An 18570-nucleotide genomic window follows, 5' to 3' on the forward strand; every position below is an offset into this window, starting at 1 on the left:
CTTAGTGGAATACAGCTTGTGCCAGCTGGATGCAGTCCCTGACCTGTCCTGGCATATTACCCTAGTCTTGGCCAGCAAAATGGCCTGCAGAACATAGTAGTTAAAACTGTTGGAATTCGCACATCTGGACACAGGCAGGACCAGGGGCCACAGACATTCCTCCATCACTCGTCTCAGCCTGCCCAGTGTCACTCTTCCTGCCAGGCACATAAGGCAATCGTTGGTCTGGGCTCCCTGAGCCCCAGCCCCAGGGACACTGACTGACTACTGGGGATGGGTGGTCACTCCTGGCCCCAGCCTGGCCAGGCTAGGATTGGTGGGAAGGACAAAGCAAAGCACCTTAGCTCAGCCCTTAATCACTAAGACAAAAGCCCCTGACCACTCCATCTGGGAGGGAGCCTCAGGGCCTCTCAAGCCTCTGTGAGGTGGTCTATTGTCAGGAGCCAATGTCCCTGACATCCTGGCAGGTAATAAGCCATTACATTCTTTAGATTCCTGCCAGGAGGTGCTGTTGAGGATTCATTCAGACCCTGCTTCTAACCCCTTGGCTGCTTTGTCTTTTGGAATTATTGTGGCCTCTTTGATAATTCTGCCTCCTACTCTCACTTCCTTGAGCCATCTAGTTCCAATTCTGACAGAGGTATAGATGCAGCCATTATCCAGGCCCAGAAAAGAATACTAGTTGGGTCTTTTTCTCCCATTTTCTCTTTTTCCTTGGGACCCTCCTGTCAGTGTTGGGTAGTAACTCTCTGCTGAATGCTCAGTACAATGTGCCAGTGCTTTTTATCCCTGGTATTTTATTTAATGTTCTCAGTAGCTATTAGAGGTGGATTCTATTTTTGTCATTTTACAGAAAAGAATACTGAGTCAGAGAGAGGTTAAACAACTTGCCCAAAGTTAGAGAATTAGCTAGTCAGACTGCTTAGTCAGAGAGCAAGTGACTGACCAGGATTTGAACTCAGACTTGTCACTCCACTAGATCAGAAGGGCAGAAAAAAGTTTGGGGACCTGGAGTTGGTTCCTTTGAATCTAAGCCTTTTGTTTATGTGGCATCTGAAGGCAAGTGCCATAATACAATGGAAAGAGCACAGGACATGGAATTAAAAGATGGTAGTAATTTCAGTTGTGACACTTAATTCTGTGTGATTTGGTAAAGTCCCTTGGGCCATTTCCAGTATGTCTATACTGTAGCTTTTAAAAAATACTGATTTGGAGAGTCTTACCACAGATCAATTAAATCGGCCTCTGGGGGTGGGGCTCCCAGGGATTGGTAGTTTTACAAAGCTTCCTAGTTGATTCTAATGTGCGTCCACGGGTGAAAATCCCTGAGCTAGCTGATTTGTGCCAGTGCTTCCCAAACTCTAATGTGCATGCAGATCACTCAAGGACTTACTTAAATGTAGATTCTGTTTCAGAAAGTCTGGGATTCTGCCTTTCTAACAAGTTCCAAGGTGAAGCCGATGCCGCTAGTCTAATGATCACACTTTGAATAGCAGGAAGCTAGAGGGCTCTAAGGGCTTCCCTGGTAGCTCAGCTGGTAAAGAATCTGCCTGCAATGCAGGAGACCATGGTTCGTTTCCTGGGTCAGGAAGATCTTCTGGAAAAGGGCTAGGCTACCCACTCCAGTATTCTTGGGCTTCCCAATTCTTGGGCTCCCAATGTGGGAGACCTGGGTTCGATCCCAGGGTTGGGAAGATCGCCAGGAGGATAGCAACCCACTCTAGTATTCTTGCCTGGAGAATCCCCATGTACAGAGGAGCCTGGCGGGCTACAGTCCATGGGATCGCAAAGAGTCGGATGAGACTGAACGACTAAGCACAGCACAGCACAGAGGGCTCTATGTATGAATGAAAAGCCTTGGCACCCACCTGAGTGAGCTGGTTCCCTTCCCACCAACCCTGGCCAGGGCTACTGCCAAGCACTAGGGTAGTGGGCAGCCTTCCCCTCTCCCACGGCCCCTTGTGACTCAGGTGAAATGTGCAGATGTGTAAGATCAGGACTTCATTTCTGCCGTCTTCCATCTCCTCCAGGCTCAGGAAGGGCATCCGGATGTGTCTCCCTCTGCTGCCTCCTCCTTGTTCTGCCTCTAAGCCATGAGTGACCAGAGGCTACAGTGGTCTTCAGGCTACATGTGTTCCTGACATGCAGACCTGATCCTGAAGGGTGGTCCCCCTGCCTCGGGTGGCCTTTTCCCAGGGGGCTGGTAGGAGCAAAAGACAGGGAAGTGGCTGTGGCAGCTGGCTCAGCTGTCCTACCAGCAAAACCATGTCCGTCAAATGCGGCCTGGGCTGGAGTGAAGTTCCTTAGGGCTGTTCTCACTATGTCCCCGGATCACCACTGACCTAGAGATCCAGATCCTTTTCTGGTCTAGCATTGCCCCCTGCCAGAGGGGCTGAGGTACTGCTAGCTGGGCTCTGTGGGAGCAAACACTTTCCAGTACCTCTCAGAGGTCCTCATGATTCCTAAATCTCTGTCATAGGTTAGAAGGTTATAGTGACGTAAAACACGTGTGCACACAGATGCAGGTGTGGGTACAGACTGAGGTGGCTGAGGGGGAGTGTATCCGGGTGCATGGTCCCACACTGATCTATGTGGATCACGGACATGAGCAAACTTGGCTACAGTTACTTGCAGAGACAGATACTGGGACAGCAGCAACCAATGCACACGCTCTCAGAAATGCAGAGTGTTCATTCCCACCCCTGCCCTTGGCCCATTAAGCCCTTAGGGGCTCCAGAGGCTTCAGAGCCTTTTCTTCTCTGCAACAACTCCTCATTAGTGACCCTTGGTCAGGCTATCTTTTTCCGACCAACTTCCACCTTCCCACATTCTTCCTTCCCTTGTCTACCCACCTAGGATCTCTGAAATACATTTGTGTCCTTTACTTATGATTCCTGGCTGCCAGAATCTCATCTTGGATTTCCCTGTGGGAGACCACTGGGGAGAGAGCTCTTCCTGTCTTGGAAAATCCCCACCAGTCTCCTTGGAGGCTCCTGGTTATAGTCTGTAAGGAAGTGGAAGAAATGTGGGGGCAGGAATCCATGGGCAGAGCAGCTCTGCAGAGGCGGCAGCCTCTCTGTGGCCCCAACATCAATGACAGCTCCCATGGCCCCAGCCCCACTGCTCCCTGGCACCATGGGTGGGGAATTGGGCAGTCCCAGGGTTCTGCTGCAGATATTCAGCCTGCCATGGCCAGGAGCGCCTCCACTGTGGCTTTAGTCCACCTGCAAGTCTCCACTGAGGCTATCAGGGGTACCTTACCCTGTGCCAGGCACTCCCAGGGCAGAGTTGGGAGGCTAACCCAGCCATTGCCCTCCAAGACTCCCATAAGCCAGCACTGTCAGCTGGACAGTCAGCATTGGGTTGTGCCACAAAGAGGCCAAGCCATGGGGGAGGGCTGGAGCAGTCCGGGGAAGCCCCATGGGGATGGAGGCATCCTCACCTGGACCTTGGTGATGGGGGAGAAGAGCTGCTTTGTTAGAAGGGGTCAGAACCTTGAGCGGGGATCACACTGAGCTTGAACTCTGGCCTCTGCACTACTGCCTTATGGTGTGAGACTTACAGATGAGCCCTTCCTTTCTGAACCTATTTGGATATGTGTAAAATAAGCATATTAAAATCCGCACAGCTTATGGTGTCTGTTAAATGAGATTTGTTATCAGAATGCTGGGGAATACTAGGTATGATGATGGAAAACAGAATAACGCTGTTGAACATTTTGTATCCCTAGCTGGACCTGGGCTGTGGAAGGGGGTGACCCCCGGTGGTGGGGGAAGGAGTGGATGAAGACACAGTGGTGGTTTCTTCCCCTGGCAGTATTCCTGGACCCCAGATGTTCCTTAGAGTTGTTGCTGGTGGTGGTCCTGTTCTTGGGCAGAGAATACGGTGTGAGAGAGGTGTCCCACCACATCCAGGGAGTAGGGTTTGGGGAGCAGAAAGGAAATCCTAGCTGTGACATGGAGGGAATGCGATAGCTCCTTTGTGCTTCTCTTGTCATTTCCAGGTCACCAGAGCTATAGGTGCTTCCCTGCTGGAGGTTCAAGTGTGCATATCCAGGGTGGCTTGCCGCCAGCACCTGCTAACCTTCTTCCTCTGCCTGTCTCTCTTCCTCTCATCTGTTTTAGAAGCTGAGGCCAAAAAAGCATGCAGGTGGCTCCGAGCAACAGGCTTCCCTAAGTATGCTCAGCTTTTTGAAGGTAAGGTCACTCAGTGGTTCCCCCTGCCCCACCCCAGAGTTGCCTTATCCCTCCATTTTTCAGTTGGAACATGGGGCCCGTAAGATTTTTTTTCTCCCACCACACAAGAAGCTGTTTATCCTGGCCTGCTCCCATCGTTACAACCTCTGTCCTGTCTTTTCTCCTGCCTTCTCATCAGCTCTCACAAGTTCTGGGGTCTCCCATATGTTAAAGCACCTTGTCTCAGGCAGGGCTGCTGCTCTGCACAGCTCCCAGGGAAGGTATTTATGTAGACGTAACATGGAGGGTGCACTCGGGTAGCCCTGCTTTCACCTCCCCTCTCAACGGCCTTATTTCTCTGCTTTCCTTCATTTTTCTGTTTTTCTCTAGAGTTGTTCATACTTGCTGTTTCCATTCTTCCCACATCCCCACTTGTATCTTGGCTTCATCCCCACCTCACTAACAAAACAGTCCTTGTCAAGTTCACCAGGGACCTACATGTGGTCAAATTCAGCGGTCACTTCTCAGACCTGACTTAATCTCGCAGTAGCATTCAGTGCAGTTGGCCATTCCAGCTCCTGGACTACCCTCTTCTCCCGGCTTTCTGGCAGCCACTCTCAGTCTCCTTCACCGGCTCAGCTTCCTCTAACTGTTCTCATTGTTAGAGTGTCCCAGGGCTCTGTCCTAGCCCTTCTTCTCTGTGGACATTTATCTCTGAGGAGATCCTTTTCTGAGCACCATGTATATTCTGATGACTCCCCAATGTCTCTCTGTCCAGCCCTTAGGCCCAAACTCCAGATTCATCGCTTCAACTCTCAGTTCAGTATCTTTGCTCAGCTGTCTGACAGCCGTCTAAGATGTTACCACCTGATGGCGCCACCACCACCTAAGCCCCACATCCCGACATCATCCTCTGGTTCTCTTTTCCTTTGTGCCTGTATCTAACCCTTCAGCAAGACCCTGCTCCCTCCAGACTATATCTTGAATCTATCCACTTCATATCGCCTTAACTGTCACATTAGTGTGATCTGTTCGCCCAGCCTAGTGCTACAGCCTCCTTTCTACACTCCGTCCTCTACTCTGATGTTCAGCAGCTAGAGTGACCCAGGGAGTGCAGGCCTGACCACAGTATACCCCACTCCACTCTGTCACTCACTCCTCCGTGGGCTTCATGGCACACCCAAAATGAAGTGAGCGGCAACGCTTTGTTCTAGCCGACAAAACTGCATCGCCCAGCTTCCACGTGCTTCTCTCCACTTTGCTCACTACTCTCTGGGCTTCTTCCTACCACCTGCTCACACCAGACTCTCGCCCTCCTTGGAGCCTTAGTTTTGGTCCTGCTGGAGACTTTCTCCCAGACTCCTGGCCCAGTTGACCCCTTCTTGCTCTTCAGGGCTCAGCCTTAGTAAGGCCTCTCTTTACCCTGTCACCCTGGCTCATGTCTTTGCTAGCATTTGTAACAGCATACTTTGTTTCTCTCGCATACTGTTCACCATCTGTTGCCCCTGTGAGAGCGCAAACTCCATGAAAGCTTGGATCATTTTTGTCTCATTCGCTGTTGTGTCCCCAGTGTCTAGCAGAAAGTTGGTGCTCAATTAACATTAGTAAATGAGTTCATGGGCTTGTTTTACCAGTAGGCAGAGAGGTGTGAGATTTTGCAGGTATTCTCTCCTCTTCCTCCGCTCCTTCCTCTCCCCCTTTCCCTTCTCAAACCCCAGGGAGCAGGTGCTCTTGCTCTGAGCAGAAGGGAAAGGGAGCTATTGTTTGACTGCACAGTGTCCTTGTTCTTTTCCTGGTCCCCCTGGTTCACCTTGGGCCAGAGAGGAGGTTCCCCGTCTTGAGCAGCCTCCCGCATGAACCTGCCTCACTGACTGATGGGTCCTCTTGTCCAGCTTGACTTTTCTGTCTTCTCCTTGATCTTCCCCCTGTGGCCAACCGTGAGCTCCCTGGGTCCCTCCTTCACTGCAGCCTTTCTCCTCCTCCTCAGCTCTCGCCTGCCTGGCTCCCTGCTGCCTGCTCCCCCTTCTTCTCACTGCAGGGTCCCTGGCACTGAGTTTCTAACCTGCTGCTCTAGACTCATCTCTGCTTTTCTCTGCCATACAGAAGGTTTGTTTCCTGTGGATATTGGCTCTGTGAAGAAGGACCACAGTTTTTTGGACGAGGACTCTTTGGGGGCCCTGTGCAGGTAGGGGGGCTAAGGGCTAGGCCTGGGAGGTCATGGGCCTGGCTTGGGGCTTCCTCGTGGGAAAAAAAAGCCATCCTTGCCCCCCTGACAGAGTAACCTGCCTATTAACAAAGCTTATCTGCTGCTCTCATGCTCTTCACTCTTCACTCTGTCTCTGTGCCTGTGATATCCTCACTGCCCACCCCCAGGCACTAGAAAGCCAAGGTCTTTGGCCTTTTATTTCCCTTCAGTTAGAGCCTCCAAACATTCCTCTAATTTGTCCCCCTCTACTTTTTGAGGCCAAACCACGACTTCTTGGATCCATCCTTCTAACTGGCCTTCCTATCTTCCATCTCTGCATTCCCATCCTTGCTCTGATACAACTCCACAAGAGCCACCAGAGTCAGCTTCCCAGTGAGTGCTCCTCTGCTTGAAATATGTCGCCGTCTGCAGAAAGAAGTCTAAAGCTTTTTTAGCATGACACCTGAGGCCTTTTGCAACATGGCTCTGCCCAACCTTATCAGCCTCAGTCTACCCCTCACACATGCACTGGTCTGTTTATTGACCATTTCCCTCTCTACCTTGTCACAGGCTTTGGTTGAAGACTGGGATAGGAGTCTCTGTCTCTCTGTCGATCCAAATCCCATTTCTGTTCTCCAGCAAGACTTCTCTTTGACTGCACCCCCCCTGCCTTCAGGGAAGTTGCTCGTCCCACCCTCTGTGTGCCCTCTATGCCTTCTGTCTGCTCTGTTCTTGAATGTGTCCCATCTCTGTAGTGGCTGTTTTTATTTTTTGTCTCACATCTGTAAGTTCCTAGAGGACAAGAGCCCATAATTTCTACAGCATCATGTCTAGCACTGAAACCTTCATGAACACAGGGACTTGGGAGATGTTTTGATGTCTTGAGCATGTGAAGCAGTGGACGGCATCTTCCTAGTGTCCTAGGCTAGTCCCTGCAGGCTCGGTGGCTTGTGACCCTTGGGTGAACCCTGCTTTGTGTTACTTGCAGGAGGCTGATGACCTTGAACAGTTGTGCCTCGATGAAACTGGAGGTTCATTTTCAATGCAAGCAGGTGAGTTAGGGCAAGGATAGGGTCTGTGGTCTTGTGGCACCATGGCGAACCCAGGACGAACACGAACAACTTATGAAACTAGTCCAGTGTCCTAGGAGGCTGGGCTGTCCAGGGTGGTGCCTTGCTCCAGCCTGGGAGTAGGATGTACGTTTATGAGGCTGCTGGGTTTCGGCTAGCCTGGTCTCAAAGTTGGGGTATGAGAAAAAGTACCCTGACTCATAGCATCACTCAGCCTTATCAGCCCACCACTCCCTCCTGGATTTTCTAATAACTTGACCTAGTGATGGACATCCCTCAGGGAAGTCCATCTGCCTACATGCCTTCTCTGTGATGGCAAAAATTCCTTCACTGGGGGCAGAGACAGAATAATGTGATGGAAAATCATGGCCTATATGATCTTAGAAGATCTTAGAAGTCAGGATGTCCAATCTCACTTCACGAAGTCTTACACTAAGCCTCATTTTCTCCAGCTCTACAATGAATTGAGAGCAGCATTAATACCCTCCAAAAACCTTTCTGACTCTGCTAGTCTGGGATTGTAGGAACTAAGATGGCTCTGAGTCTGCATGTAGCCCTGGAAGGTGGGGAAATGAACCTACCCTTCCCTGGGGTCAGGCTTTATGGGTTTTTCTCTGGAGCTTTTTCCACCAGAGGCCTGCCGTAAACAAGTCGCCAGGGAAACAGGAGAGCCTGGGCTCCTAGCCCCAGCTCTGCACTGACTTTTCAGTGACTTTGGACAAAGTTCTTCCCCTCTCTGTTCCTCAGCGTCCCCACTTTGCAAAGTAGAAAACTAGAAAATGTAAAATATCCTTTCTAGCTCTGGCATTCTGGGATTCTTATCTAAGACTATAGCCTCAAGACTCGCTGGGAGGCTGCTGAGGACAGGATGTCAGGGATGCTTGGATTCCAGCCCTGCTGTGTCATTCACTTGAAAGTGAAATTGTTAGTCCCTCAGTCACGTCTGACTCTTTGGAACCCCATGGACTATAGCCCTTCAGGCTCCTCTGTCCATGGAATTCTCCCGGCAAGAATACTGAAGTGGGTTGCCATGACCTTGGGCAAGCAGCTTCTCATTTGTTTAGGTTTCCCTGTCTGTAAAAATGGGTAGGGATTTCATTGACCAGATGACCACTACCCTCCATCCAGGCTTTCTCCATGACTCCTGGCTTCTTCCGGCACTCCCAGAGTGCCGAGGAGTGCCTCCTACTCTGAGGATGTGTTCTCAGTCAGAGAGCAGGGCCCTTTGCCCCCAAGTCCCCAAAGAGTTTGGAGGCAGAGAGTGGAGCCCAAGAAAGGGCTTGTGGACTGGCTACCCGTGACCCTACCCTGTGATGCTCTTCTCAGAATGAAGACTCAGAGGAGGAAGAGCACTGTACCATCAGCAACCACTGGACCTTTGAGCGAGAAAATAAGCAGTGGTCTCGCATGGGTTCCTCTGACTTGTTGGCCCCAGCAAGCCCTGACCTGCCAGTGACCTCTAGCTGTGAGGGCGTCCTCACTGAGCTTAGTGCCACCTCCCTGCCTGCCATCACTGTGAGCCTACCACCTGAGCCAGCGGATCTGCCCTTGCTAGGCCATTCTTCCAGCCCAAGTCACTGGCCCTTCTTCAGCCCCACTCGGGGCCAGGAGGGCCCCCGGGACAAAACCAAGAAGCACCGTTCCCAGAGCTTCCTCAAGCACCTTGAGTCTCTCAGACGGAAGGAAAAGGGTGGAGGCCGGCAAGCAGATCTGGAGCACAGCTCAGTCACCTCAGAAAAGGTTGCCAAAGCCTTCTCTTTCCGAAGTCGCCATGGCTTCCTCTATCGGGCCAAGAACCAGGCGGCCACATCAGCCAGTGGCAGTAGCGCTGAGACTCAGAGGGCCTGGGAGGCCTGGCCTGTGGCCATGTTCCAGCCTCCTCCGCGGGCACACCAGGGTGATTGCCTGGTGCATGTGCCCAGAGACCACAAACCAGGCACATTCCCTCGTTCCTTGTCCATTGAGAGCCTGTGCCCAGAGGATGGACACCGCCTGGCAGATTGGCAGCCGGGTAGGCACTGGGGCCATGAAGGGCGCCGGGGCTCCTGTGGCTCCACAGGTAGCCACACCAGCATCTATGACAACATGCCAGAGCTGTATCCAGCTGAGCCTGTACTGGCTGGGGCCGAGGCTGAAGAGGAGGAGGAGGAAGGTGGGGACAGCTACACTCACCTGGATGACATCCTCCAGCACGTGTGGGGGTTGCAGCAGCGGGTAGAGCTCTGGTCTCAGGCCATGTGCCCAGACCTGGGGCCTGGAGATAAGGAAGAAGAGGAGGAGGAGGAAGTAGAGGAGGAGGCCACTTCAACAGTAGAAATAGCCACCGATGGAGTGGAAGGCCAGACCGGTGAGGCTCGGACCCAGGGAGAGGCTCCAGCCCTCAGGGAGTCCCTAGCCCTGGGCCAGGTGGATGTGCAACTTGGAGTCCTGGCTCAGCCTCAGACCCCTGCCAAGGCTAAGTTCCTGGCACAGTCAGAGACTGGGGCCCCAGGCTTTGCCCAGGATCATGAGGAGGAGACACATTCAGTGGGAGAACCAACCTCTTCCTCCAGCCTGTCTGTGGAAGAAGGACACGTTTCCGACACTGTGGCCTCCTCCAGTGAGCTGGATAGTAGCAGGAACTCCATGAACGAGGCTGAGGCTACAGGGTCCCCAACTGGACTCCAGACATCAGTATCCCGTGAGCGACGAGATTCAGGTGTCGGGGCCTCACTTACCAGACCCTGCAGGTGGGAGTTCAGGGTAAGGGTGGGGCAAGGATTCTGTTGTCTCTCTTTCTCCCTTCTCCCTTTCCCTCCCCCTCCTCTCATCTCTTCCCTTACCCCTTTTCTCCCCTCCCTTCCTTATCCGCCCTCCATGTCCCCCTTTCCCACTTCCAGTTTTTTAGTCACAAGGCACAGGGGAAAGTTCTTAGGGGCTGAGTGATTGCCTGGCTGCAGCCAGTCCCAGAAGAGAAAAAGAAAGTACGGGACTCGGGAATCTAGAATGTAAGCTTTAGGACCTGCCTCTGCTACGGCCTGTGCAAACTGTAGCTCCTTTTGGGTTTTAGGTAGCCCATGTGTAAATCAAGGGCATTGCAGGAGATGGTCTCTGATCCCCAGCTTCACTATTCTGGGTTTTTCAGAGAAGCCCCTCCCCTGCAGTCTTGAATGGAAGAGGGGCTCATACTGCTTGCTGGCACTAGATGGGCCCGATCTCTGTACCACCCTCCCTGACAACATCTTGGCCTCTGGGCAGCCCTGGAAATCAAGACTAAGCTTCCTCCACCCTGGAGCCCCGCAGCAGTGCTGACAGTGGTCCCATCTCTTTGTATATATTTTCTTTGGCGGGGGGAGGAAAAGGACCAGAAGAACACAACTTTTCCTAAGGTTTGCTGAAACCTGCTCCTCCAGCCTTCTCTACCCCCTCGCCTCTCACTAGGAAGCTCCGTTGGCACAGCTTTCAGAACTCTCACCGGCCCAGCCTCAACTCAGAGTCATTGGAGATCAACCGGCAGTTTGCCAGCCAGATACACCTCCTGCACAAGGGCTCACTGCTGCGGCTCACCACTTTCATGGAGAAGTACACCATCCCCCACAAACAGGGCTGGGTCTGGTGAGTCCTCCTGGGCCAGAGTGGGCACTGAGCTGCTTATCCAGGTCTTAGATCCCTCCCTGCCCCACTCCAGGGTCCTGGGAGGGTCATCCTCAGAAAGTGGGTCAGGCAGGCGGAGCCCTTATGTCAGTGGACTGGTGGGATGTGCTGGGGAACTGGAGAGGCCAGCATGACTCCAGGTGCCTTATTTTCTTTTTTTTTAATCTCAGTTTTATTTATTTATTTACTTTACAATATTGTATTGGTTTTGCCATACATTGACATGAATCCACCATGGGTGTACATGTGTTCCCCATCCTGAACCCCCCTCCCATGTCCCTCCCCATCCCATCCCTCTGGGTCATCCCAGTGCACCAGCCCTGAGCACCCTATATCATGTGTCGAACCTGGACTGGCGATTCATTTCACATGTGGTAATTTACGTATTTCAATGCCATTCTCCCATATCATCCCACCCTCGCCCTCTCCCACAGAGTCCAAAAGACTGTTCTATACATCTGTGTCTCTTTTGCTGTCTCATATACAGGGTTATCATTGCCATCTTTCTAAATTCCATATATATGCGTTAGTATACTGTATTGGTGTTTTTCTTTCTGGCTTACTTCACTCTGCAGTTTCATCCACCTCATTAGAACTGATTCAAATGTATTCTTTTTAATGGCTGAGTAATACTCCATTGTGTATATGTACCACAGCTTTCTTATCCATTCGTCTGCTGATGGACATCTAGGTTGCTTCCATATCCTGGCTATTATAAACAGTGCTGCAATGAACACTGGGGTACACGTGTCTCTTTCCCTTCTGGTTTCCTCGGTGTGTATGTCCAGCAGTGTGATTGCTGGATCATAAGGCAGTTCTATTTCCAGTTTTTTAAGGAATCTCCACACTGTTCTCCATAGTGGCTGTACTAGTTTGTATTCCCACCAACAGTGTAAGAGAGTTCCCTTTTCTCCACACCCTCTCCAGCATTTATTGCTTGTAGACTTTTGGATTGCAGCCATTCTGACTGGCGTGAAATGGTACCTCATTGTGGTTTTGATTTGCACTTCTCTGATAATGAGTGATGTTGAGCATCTTTTCATGTGCTTGTGAGCCATTCCGGGTGCCTTATGTATGTCTGTGGGAGATGCACATGGGATTTACATGAGTGTGTGCCATGGATGAGGAGGGGGTGAAGGGGGACCCCAGGCCCCCCAGCTATACCTCTTCTATCTCAATTTCCATGCTGCCACTAAGGAGATTGTCCTGAAATGCAGCTTTGGTGATCATTTTCCTGATAAAACCCTCCTGTGTCAAAGAATAAGATCCGGCTTCCTTCCCATCATGATCCTTTCACATTTCAACCCTGCCTCATCTGTCAGGGTCTTTATTCTACCATGCCCAAACAACACCACCATTCAGGCCAGCAGACCAGTCACCCTTCTCTGAATGTAGAATTTGGTTCCTGCCTCTTTACCTTTGACCATGCTCTTCTGTCTGCCTGGAATGTCTTTTTTCCCCATTTCTCCTGTGGGACAATGCCTACCTATCCCTCAAGAGCTGGCTGAATTTCTACCTTCCCTCTGAAGCCTTCCCTGACCTGCTAGGTATAGTTACCCTCCCTTGTGGGTCTTCCTTAAGTTCTTGGCTCACTTCTGGCCATGTGTATTGTCACTGCCTATCAATGCAGTCATCTCCTTGACCAGACTGAGAGCTCCCTGTGTTCCTCTGGGACTCCCTAGGACTTGGCCTAGAGTGGATGCTCAATGAATGTTGACTCTGGGCAGCTGGACCTGAGTTCCCAAGACTAGAGACAGTCTCCAAGCTGTGTCTGGGCCTACCCTGTCCCCATTCCTGATCTTTTATCTCTCCCTTGAATAGGTCAGTCCCCAAGTTCATGAAGAGGAACAAGACACCAAACTACCGGGGCCAGCAGGTATTTGGGGTGCCACCCCTCATTCATGTGCAGCGCACAGGCCAGCCACTGCCCCAGAGCATTCAGCAAGCCATGCGCTACCTGCGTAGCCAGTGCCTGGACCAGGTGAGGCCTTCCAGGGAGCATGAGGAGAGATGGCAATGGGAAAGAAGTCCAAGGCTGAGGGATTGGGGAGGGAAGCCACTCTGGCCTTCCTCCTGGGTCGGGCTGGCCCAACGGAGACTTTTCCTATATTCATGAAGGCCAAAGAAGGATGGACCCAAGCTCCCTTTCACCTGGCTCTGTGCCAGCTTTTTCTTGCCCAAGTGCAGTAGCCCCCATCTACCAGGAGCCTGCCTTAGCCTAGGACCTTGTTTTCCTACTCATCTCCCTTAAGGCCATCTCTTTCCTTGGACCCAAAGCTATAAAAACTCATCTTTTTGGTTTTTCCACTTCTCTCCTACCCTGCCTAGCAGGAAGCTTGCCAGGCTTGGGGGTCTCCGGGGTGCCCTACACTCCTGATACCTAGTCTATGGCTGGCCTCACAGTCTCCTTCCCTCCCCCCCATGGGCCAGGTGGGCATCTTCCGCAAGTCTGGGGTGAAGTCCAGGATCCAGACCCTGCGTCAAATGAATGAGACCTCCCCTGACAACGTCTGCTATGAGGGTCAGTCAGCCTATGATGTGGCTGACTTACTGAAGCAGTATTTCCGGGACCTGCCCGAGCCCATCTTCACCAGCAAGCTTACTACCACTTTCCTGCAGATCTACCAGCGTGAGTCACCCACCTATCCCCGGTAACTTGCCAGATTCTCAGCCTTCCTGAATCCTAGGGTTTGTGGAAGATAAACCTTGTGCAGGCAAGTATAGCCATGCCCATGAGCTCAGTGAAAGATTTTCTATGCCGAGTTGTAAGGTTGTTAAAGACCACATTGTATTCCCCAAACCCATTATATGGAAGGATAGACTGAGGCCCTGAAGAAAGGCAGGGACTTCCACGAGGGTACACTTCACATTAGAGCCAGGCTTGATCTAGCACCCAGAGACCCCCCCAGAGTCCACCTTCCCCCTCACCAATTTCACATTGGGATTGCTGTGCCTTCTGCATTCCTGGAATGCAGAGGCTCTTGGGGAATAAGGAAACCCTTCTGTCATGCCTTCCTCACAGTCCTCCCCAAGGATCAGTGGTTGGCAGCCACACAAGCCGCCACCTTGCTGCTCCCCGATGAGAACCGAGAGGTACTACAGACCCTGCTCTATTTCCTAAGTGACATTGCCTCTGCTGAGGAGAACCAGATGACAGCCGGTAACTTGGCAGTGTGCCTGGCACCTTCTATTTTCCACCTCAACGTCTCCAAGAAGGATAACCCCTCACCCAGGTGAAACAGGGCAGGGCATGGCAGGGAGGGTTTGGGGCTCATTGGCTTTTTGGCCCTGGTTGGCTGGCACGGCAGTTCCCAGGCATCACCACAAGGGGTCAGTCTGACTCTTCAGGGGCCTGGGGCTGGTTGGACGCTGTGAAGCAGGGGCTTGGAAAGGGCAACAGATTGTTTTGTGTTCAGGACTGGCAAGCAGGCTTCTGGGGAGCTTGTCTTGTGCCCTTATGCCATCTTCTCTTCCTGGCCCTCTCTTCCTGGCCCTTCCCTCCAGGATCAAGAGCAAACGCAGCCTAGTTGGCCGGCCAGGCCCTAGGGACTTAAGTGAGAACATGGCTGCCACCCAGGGCTTATCACACATGATCAGTGACTGCAAGAAACTTTTCCAGGTGAGTCACTCTAGGCCATGTTGCCTACTTCCCAGACCCAGTAGAACCAACATACCTGACCTTTGCACCCTAAATCAGGGATAGGGCCGATCTTGACCACATATGCCTCAATCTCCTACTTTCAGCTCTTCCCCTGTAGTTTTTCATCTACCACCCTGCAGCATCCAGAGCTCTGCTCCCTTAAAATGAACCTGGCAGACCCCATAGGCTCTAGGACCGGAGGTTCCTGACCTTCTGCCACTCCCCCTGGCCCCCAACCCAGTCTGTGTATGCCCTCCCAGGTGCCCCAAGACATGGTGCTGCAACTGTGTGGCTCCTACAGTGCGGCCGAACTCAGCCCTCCAGGCCCAGCCCTGGCTGAACTGCGGCAGGCCCGGGCTGCTGGTGTAAGCCTGAGCCTCTATATGGAAGAGAGCATCCAGGAGCTGCTGCACAATGCTGCTGAGCGCTTCAAGGGCTGGATGAGCATGCCGGGGCCCCAGCACACGGAGCTGGCTTGCAAGAAGGTGAGGACCTTGCTGCCCAGGCTGGCCATGGGACCAAGAGGGGGCAGAGCACAGGCTGTGTGCAAGGATCCCCAAGGAAGGAGCTGCCCCGCCTCTCACTGTGCTTCTGCATGGAGAATGGAGAATGGCAGGCAGCAGAGCAAGCACCATAAGGAAGTGAGAAGCAAGCGAGACCAGGGCTCTGTCTTGGGGAGCACCTGCTGGCATTACCTTCCCGAAGGCTCCTTCCAGAAGGCCGCACTGACTAAAAGGTCACTACTTTTAGAGCCTCACTCCCATCCCTCCCTGCACCGCAGTCATGCTGAGCTCCTTACATTTCCACCTTTGTGCTTCTTACCGCTGCTGTTCTTCTGCCAGGACAGACCTGCCCCAAGCATTATATTTCCCCAGCCATTTCCAGCCCCAACTTGATATGCCCCCTCCTCTGTTCAAAGGCTCCAGTCATGCCCCAGGCTGGAGGTAACTTCTCTCTGTCCTTCTTGACATGAGCCATGTTCCTTCTCCAATTCTGATTATAAGTAAGGCCACAAGTCCGAGGTTTGCCATGGTCATAGTAAAAACCCCCTCACAGGATCAGGGTAAGAGGCTTGTACAGGGTCTGGCACATGCAAAAGGCACCAGGAGTGGCAGCTTTTGTTGCTTTGCACGTGCTCCACTTGCCATGGTAGGTGGAGGAGTTCATTGAGGATGACCATCATCATTGGTTCCAGAAATTCCAAGCACTGTGCCCATTGCTTGGTAGAGCCTAGTAGGCCTTGGAGAATATGTGTCCTGTCATCTTTTGTGCTCTTGAGCAGGCAGAGGAGCAGAAATCTGAAAAGGAGGAAGAGGACAGGAAACACAGGGCTGGTCTGTCTGGATCTGGCTGGAGTTAGCGGAGTAGCCCTGCAGCCTTCCCTTGTTGGGGGCTGGAGTGAGGGTAGGCCGTTGCCCAGGGGTGGAGTGGGAGTTCTCCAGGCCTGACAGCCGCCCCTGTCCCTCCTCTTGTTGCTCACAGGCACCAGACGGGCACCCGCTGCGCGTGTGGAAGGCATCCACAGAAGTGGCAGCCCCTCCAGCCGTGGTGCTACACCGTGTCCTGCGGGAGAGGGCCCTCTGGGATGAGGATCTCCTGCGGGCCCAGGTGTTGGAAGCCCTGATGCCGGGTGTGGAGCTGTACCACTATGTCACTGACAGCATGGCACCCCATCCCTGCCGTGACTTTGTGGTGCTCCGGTGAGGGGCATGAGCTGTCACTCTTGTGTGCTTGGGGGACTGGGGAGGTGGGGAGGAAACCAGTGCCAGGAAGCTGAATGTGTGCATCCCTTCCCCACAGGATGTGGCGCTCTGACCTGCCCCGTGGGGGTTGCCTCCTCGTGTCTCAGTCCCTGGATCCTGAGCAGCCTGTGCCGGAGTCGGGGGTGCGGGCTCTGATGCTCACGTCCCAGTACCTCATGGAACCCTGTGGCCTGGGCCGCTCCCGGCTCACTCACATCTGCCGTGCTGACCTCAGGTACAAAGCCCCCTCAGCCCTGGTGTCCCTTGCCCCTGCCCCGCCCCATGCCCCTGATCCTAGGAGGCAAGTCCTATCTTCCTTGTCCCTGGAAGGGGCTCAAAGGAAGAACCCACAACTCACGCCTTCCTGCTTCTACCTCCTCAGGGGCCGTTCTCCTGACTGGTACAACAAAGTCTTCGGACACCTGTGCGCCATGGAGGTGGCAAAGATCCGGGATTCCTTCCCGACCCTGCAGGCAGCTGGCCCTGAGACAAAGTTGTGAGCCTCAGCCTGATCCCAGAGTGCCACTGCTCAGGCCCCCTGGCACAAAGGCAGTGAGGGGGGGATGAGAGCAGAGAGCTCCCAGATGGATGCTGCTCCTAAGGGTAGAGGCAAGGCCATGCAGTCCCCTTTACTTCCTGAAGTTCCTCCATATGTACAAGGGAGGAAAAGAGAATTTCAGTGTCCGCTCTCCATTCCACCTCCACCCCTGAACTTGTGTTCTGCCCTTCTGAGAGAAAGGAGTCATTTTCAGAGCAGGAAGACAGCTACTGCCCTCTGGGTCCATGGGGCGACCAGTCAGTCTAAAGTCTTCTCAGCTCTCCTGCCTGTGGGTTGAGGAGGCAGAGAGCAGTGTGTGCTCCCAGCTCTCTGCTATTCCGAGAGGTTAAGTCATCCTGTTTGCTGCTAGGGTCCTTTTGAGGTTGGACAGGAGGTTCTGGTCTTGCCTTTGGGCCCAGCACTGATCCTGAACTGGCTTTTGCAGAGAAATTGAACTGGAGTGGACAGGCACAGGGGCAGAGCACAGCACAGCCCCAACCACCATGAGCTGTTTGATTTGTGTAAATAAGATGCTGATTTTTACGAGGCTGATTTAAGGAGGGGGCAACGATGGGTCCCAGTAGGTGACATGACGATTTGGGTTAGCTTGGGATGTGAGAGTGGGGAGAACCTTCCTTTATCAGATCTCAAGAGACCAATGAGCCAGTCTCCCCTGACTTGGGCCCCATACTTTATCTGCCACTCCCTGGGGTCCCATGTAGCCGTTGGCCATGCACTGCCATGTCTAGTGAGTAAACAGACACCGCACAGGCTGAATAAAAGCAGATGGTGGTGAGGAGACACTATCTGTGTTTGTATCACTTTTTCTGCTCTTCTTGCCTGTGGTAGCAGGCTGATATGACAGCCCCTCCCTCCAGCAGAGACCTGGCCCCTGGTTCAAGCAGCCAGCCCGTCAGATGGAAGGGCTTAGTGTCATCTCAGCCCACTGGGACTTGATCCAAACCTGATCTATCCCACCTACCAGTCATGTTGGTTCACATGCAAAGTCAAATGCCAAACGCCAACTGGTGCTTTGTTATTTTTGGCTGAATAAACTGTAGTGGGATGGGTTCCAGCCAACCAGTTGTAATGTTTAAACCTATCTATTTTATTTGTACCTATAAATACTGTACAGTCAGTATTGTATCAATATTAAAACTGTGTTATGTACATATAGATAAATATATATATATATTATACAGTCACATCTATCTATATATACACACACACATATTCTATCATGAGTGTACCATAATCTGTGGGTGGGGGCAGAGGTCTAGCAAGCCTTGGGGGGCAGGGCACTTAAGATGAGACAGGGGAGGTGGAGAGCACAGTCCTTGTGATACCCCCCAGTGCAACAATAAAGCATTCCTAGAGATGCACTCTACCTGTGTGGTTGTCTTTGCGGAGGTGATTGGCCAGGGACAAGGGACAAGTTACGATGCAAGTTCAGTTCAACTTCAGGCTCAGATGTTGTGAACATTAACACAGGACACCAGGGGAGGCCGCAGGAAAAATGGGGAAAGGCTTCAGTCTTTCTCTTTGGGAGTTTATTGGGGCTGGGGGGAGGTAGGATTCCAAGAAGTA

The 18570-nt window shown here is 52.5% G+C and overlaps 1 protein-coding gene across 4 annotated transcripts in view; it reads left to right on the forward strand.

Annotated features, from left to right (window-relative positions):
- STARD8 (StAR related lipid transfer domain containing 8) overlaps window positions 1–18365 on the forward strand; it is an 82093-nt gene extending 63728 nt beyond the window's left edge. For 2 of the 4 annotated variants that reach the window (XM_086388470.1, XM_086388471.1), the window contains 13 exons: window positions 4125–4196; window positions 6279–6360; window positions 7349–7412; window positions 8757–10159; window positions 10851–11024; window positions 12885–13044; window positions 13494–13692; window positions 14086–14296; window positions 14568–14682; window positions 14964–15188; window positions 16186–16403; window positions 16504–16680; window positions 16828–18365. In XM_086388470.1, coding sequence (XP_086244596.1) covers window positions 4125–4196; window positions 6279–6360; window positions 7349–7412; window positions 8757–10159; window positions 10851–11024; window positions 12885–13044; window positions 13494–13692; window positions 14086–14296; window positions 14568–14682; window positions 14964–15188; window positions 16186–16403; window positions 16504–16680; window positions 16828–16945 — 3218 coding nt within the window. In that variant the 3' untranslated portion in view covers window positions 16946–18365. Of the gene's footprint in view, window positions 1–4124; window positions 4197–6278; window positions 6361–7348; window positions 7413–8756; window positions 10173–10850; window positions 11025–12884; window positions 13045–13493; window positions 13693–14085; window positions 14297–14567; window positions 14683–14963; window positions 15189–16185; window positions 16404–16503; window positions 16681–16827 lie in introns of those variants that run through there. The other 2 variants (XM_086388472.1, XM_086388473.1) reach the window with 2 other exon arrangements.
- The last annotated feature ends 205 nt before the right edge of the window (window positions 18366–18570 follow it).

Source organism: Bos grunniens, chromosome X (assembly GCF_055505025.1).
Source record: "Bos grunniens cultivar Pamir isolate PY7600 chromosome X, Bosgru_T2T1.0, whole genome shotgun sequence".
Taxonomy (NCBI): domain Eukaryota; kingdom Metazoa; phylum Chordata; class Mammalia; order Artiodactyla; family Bovidae; genus Bos; species Bos grunniens.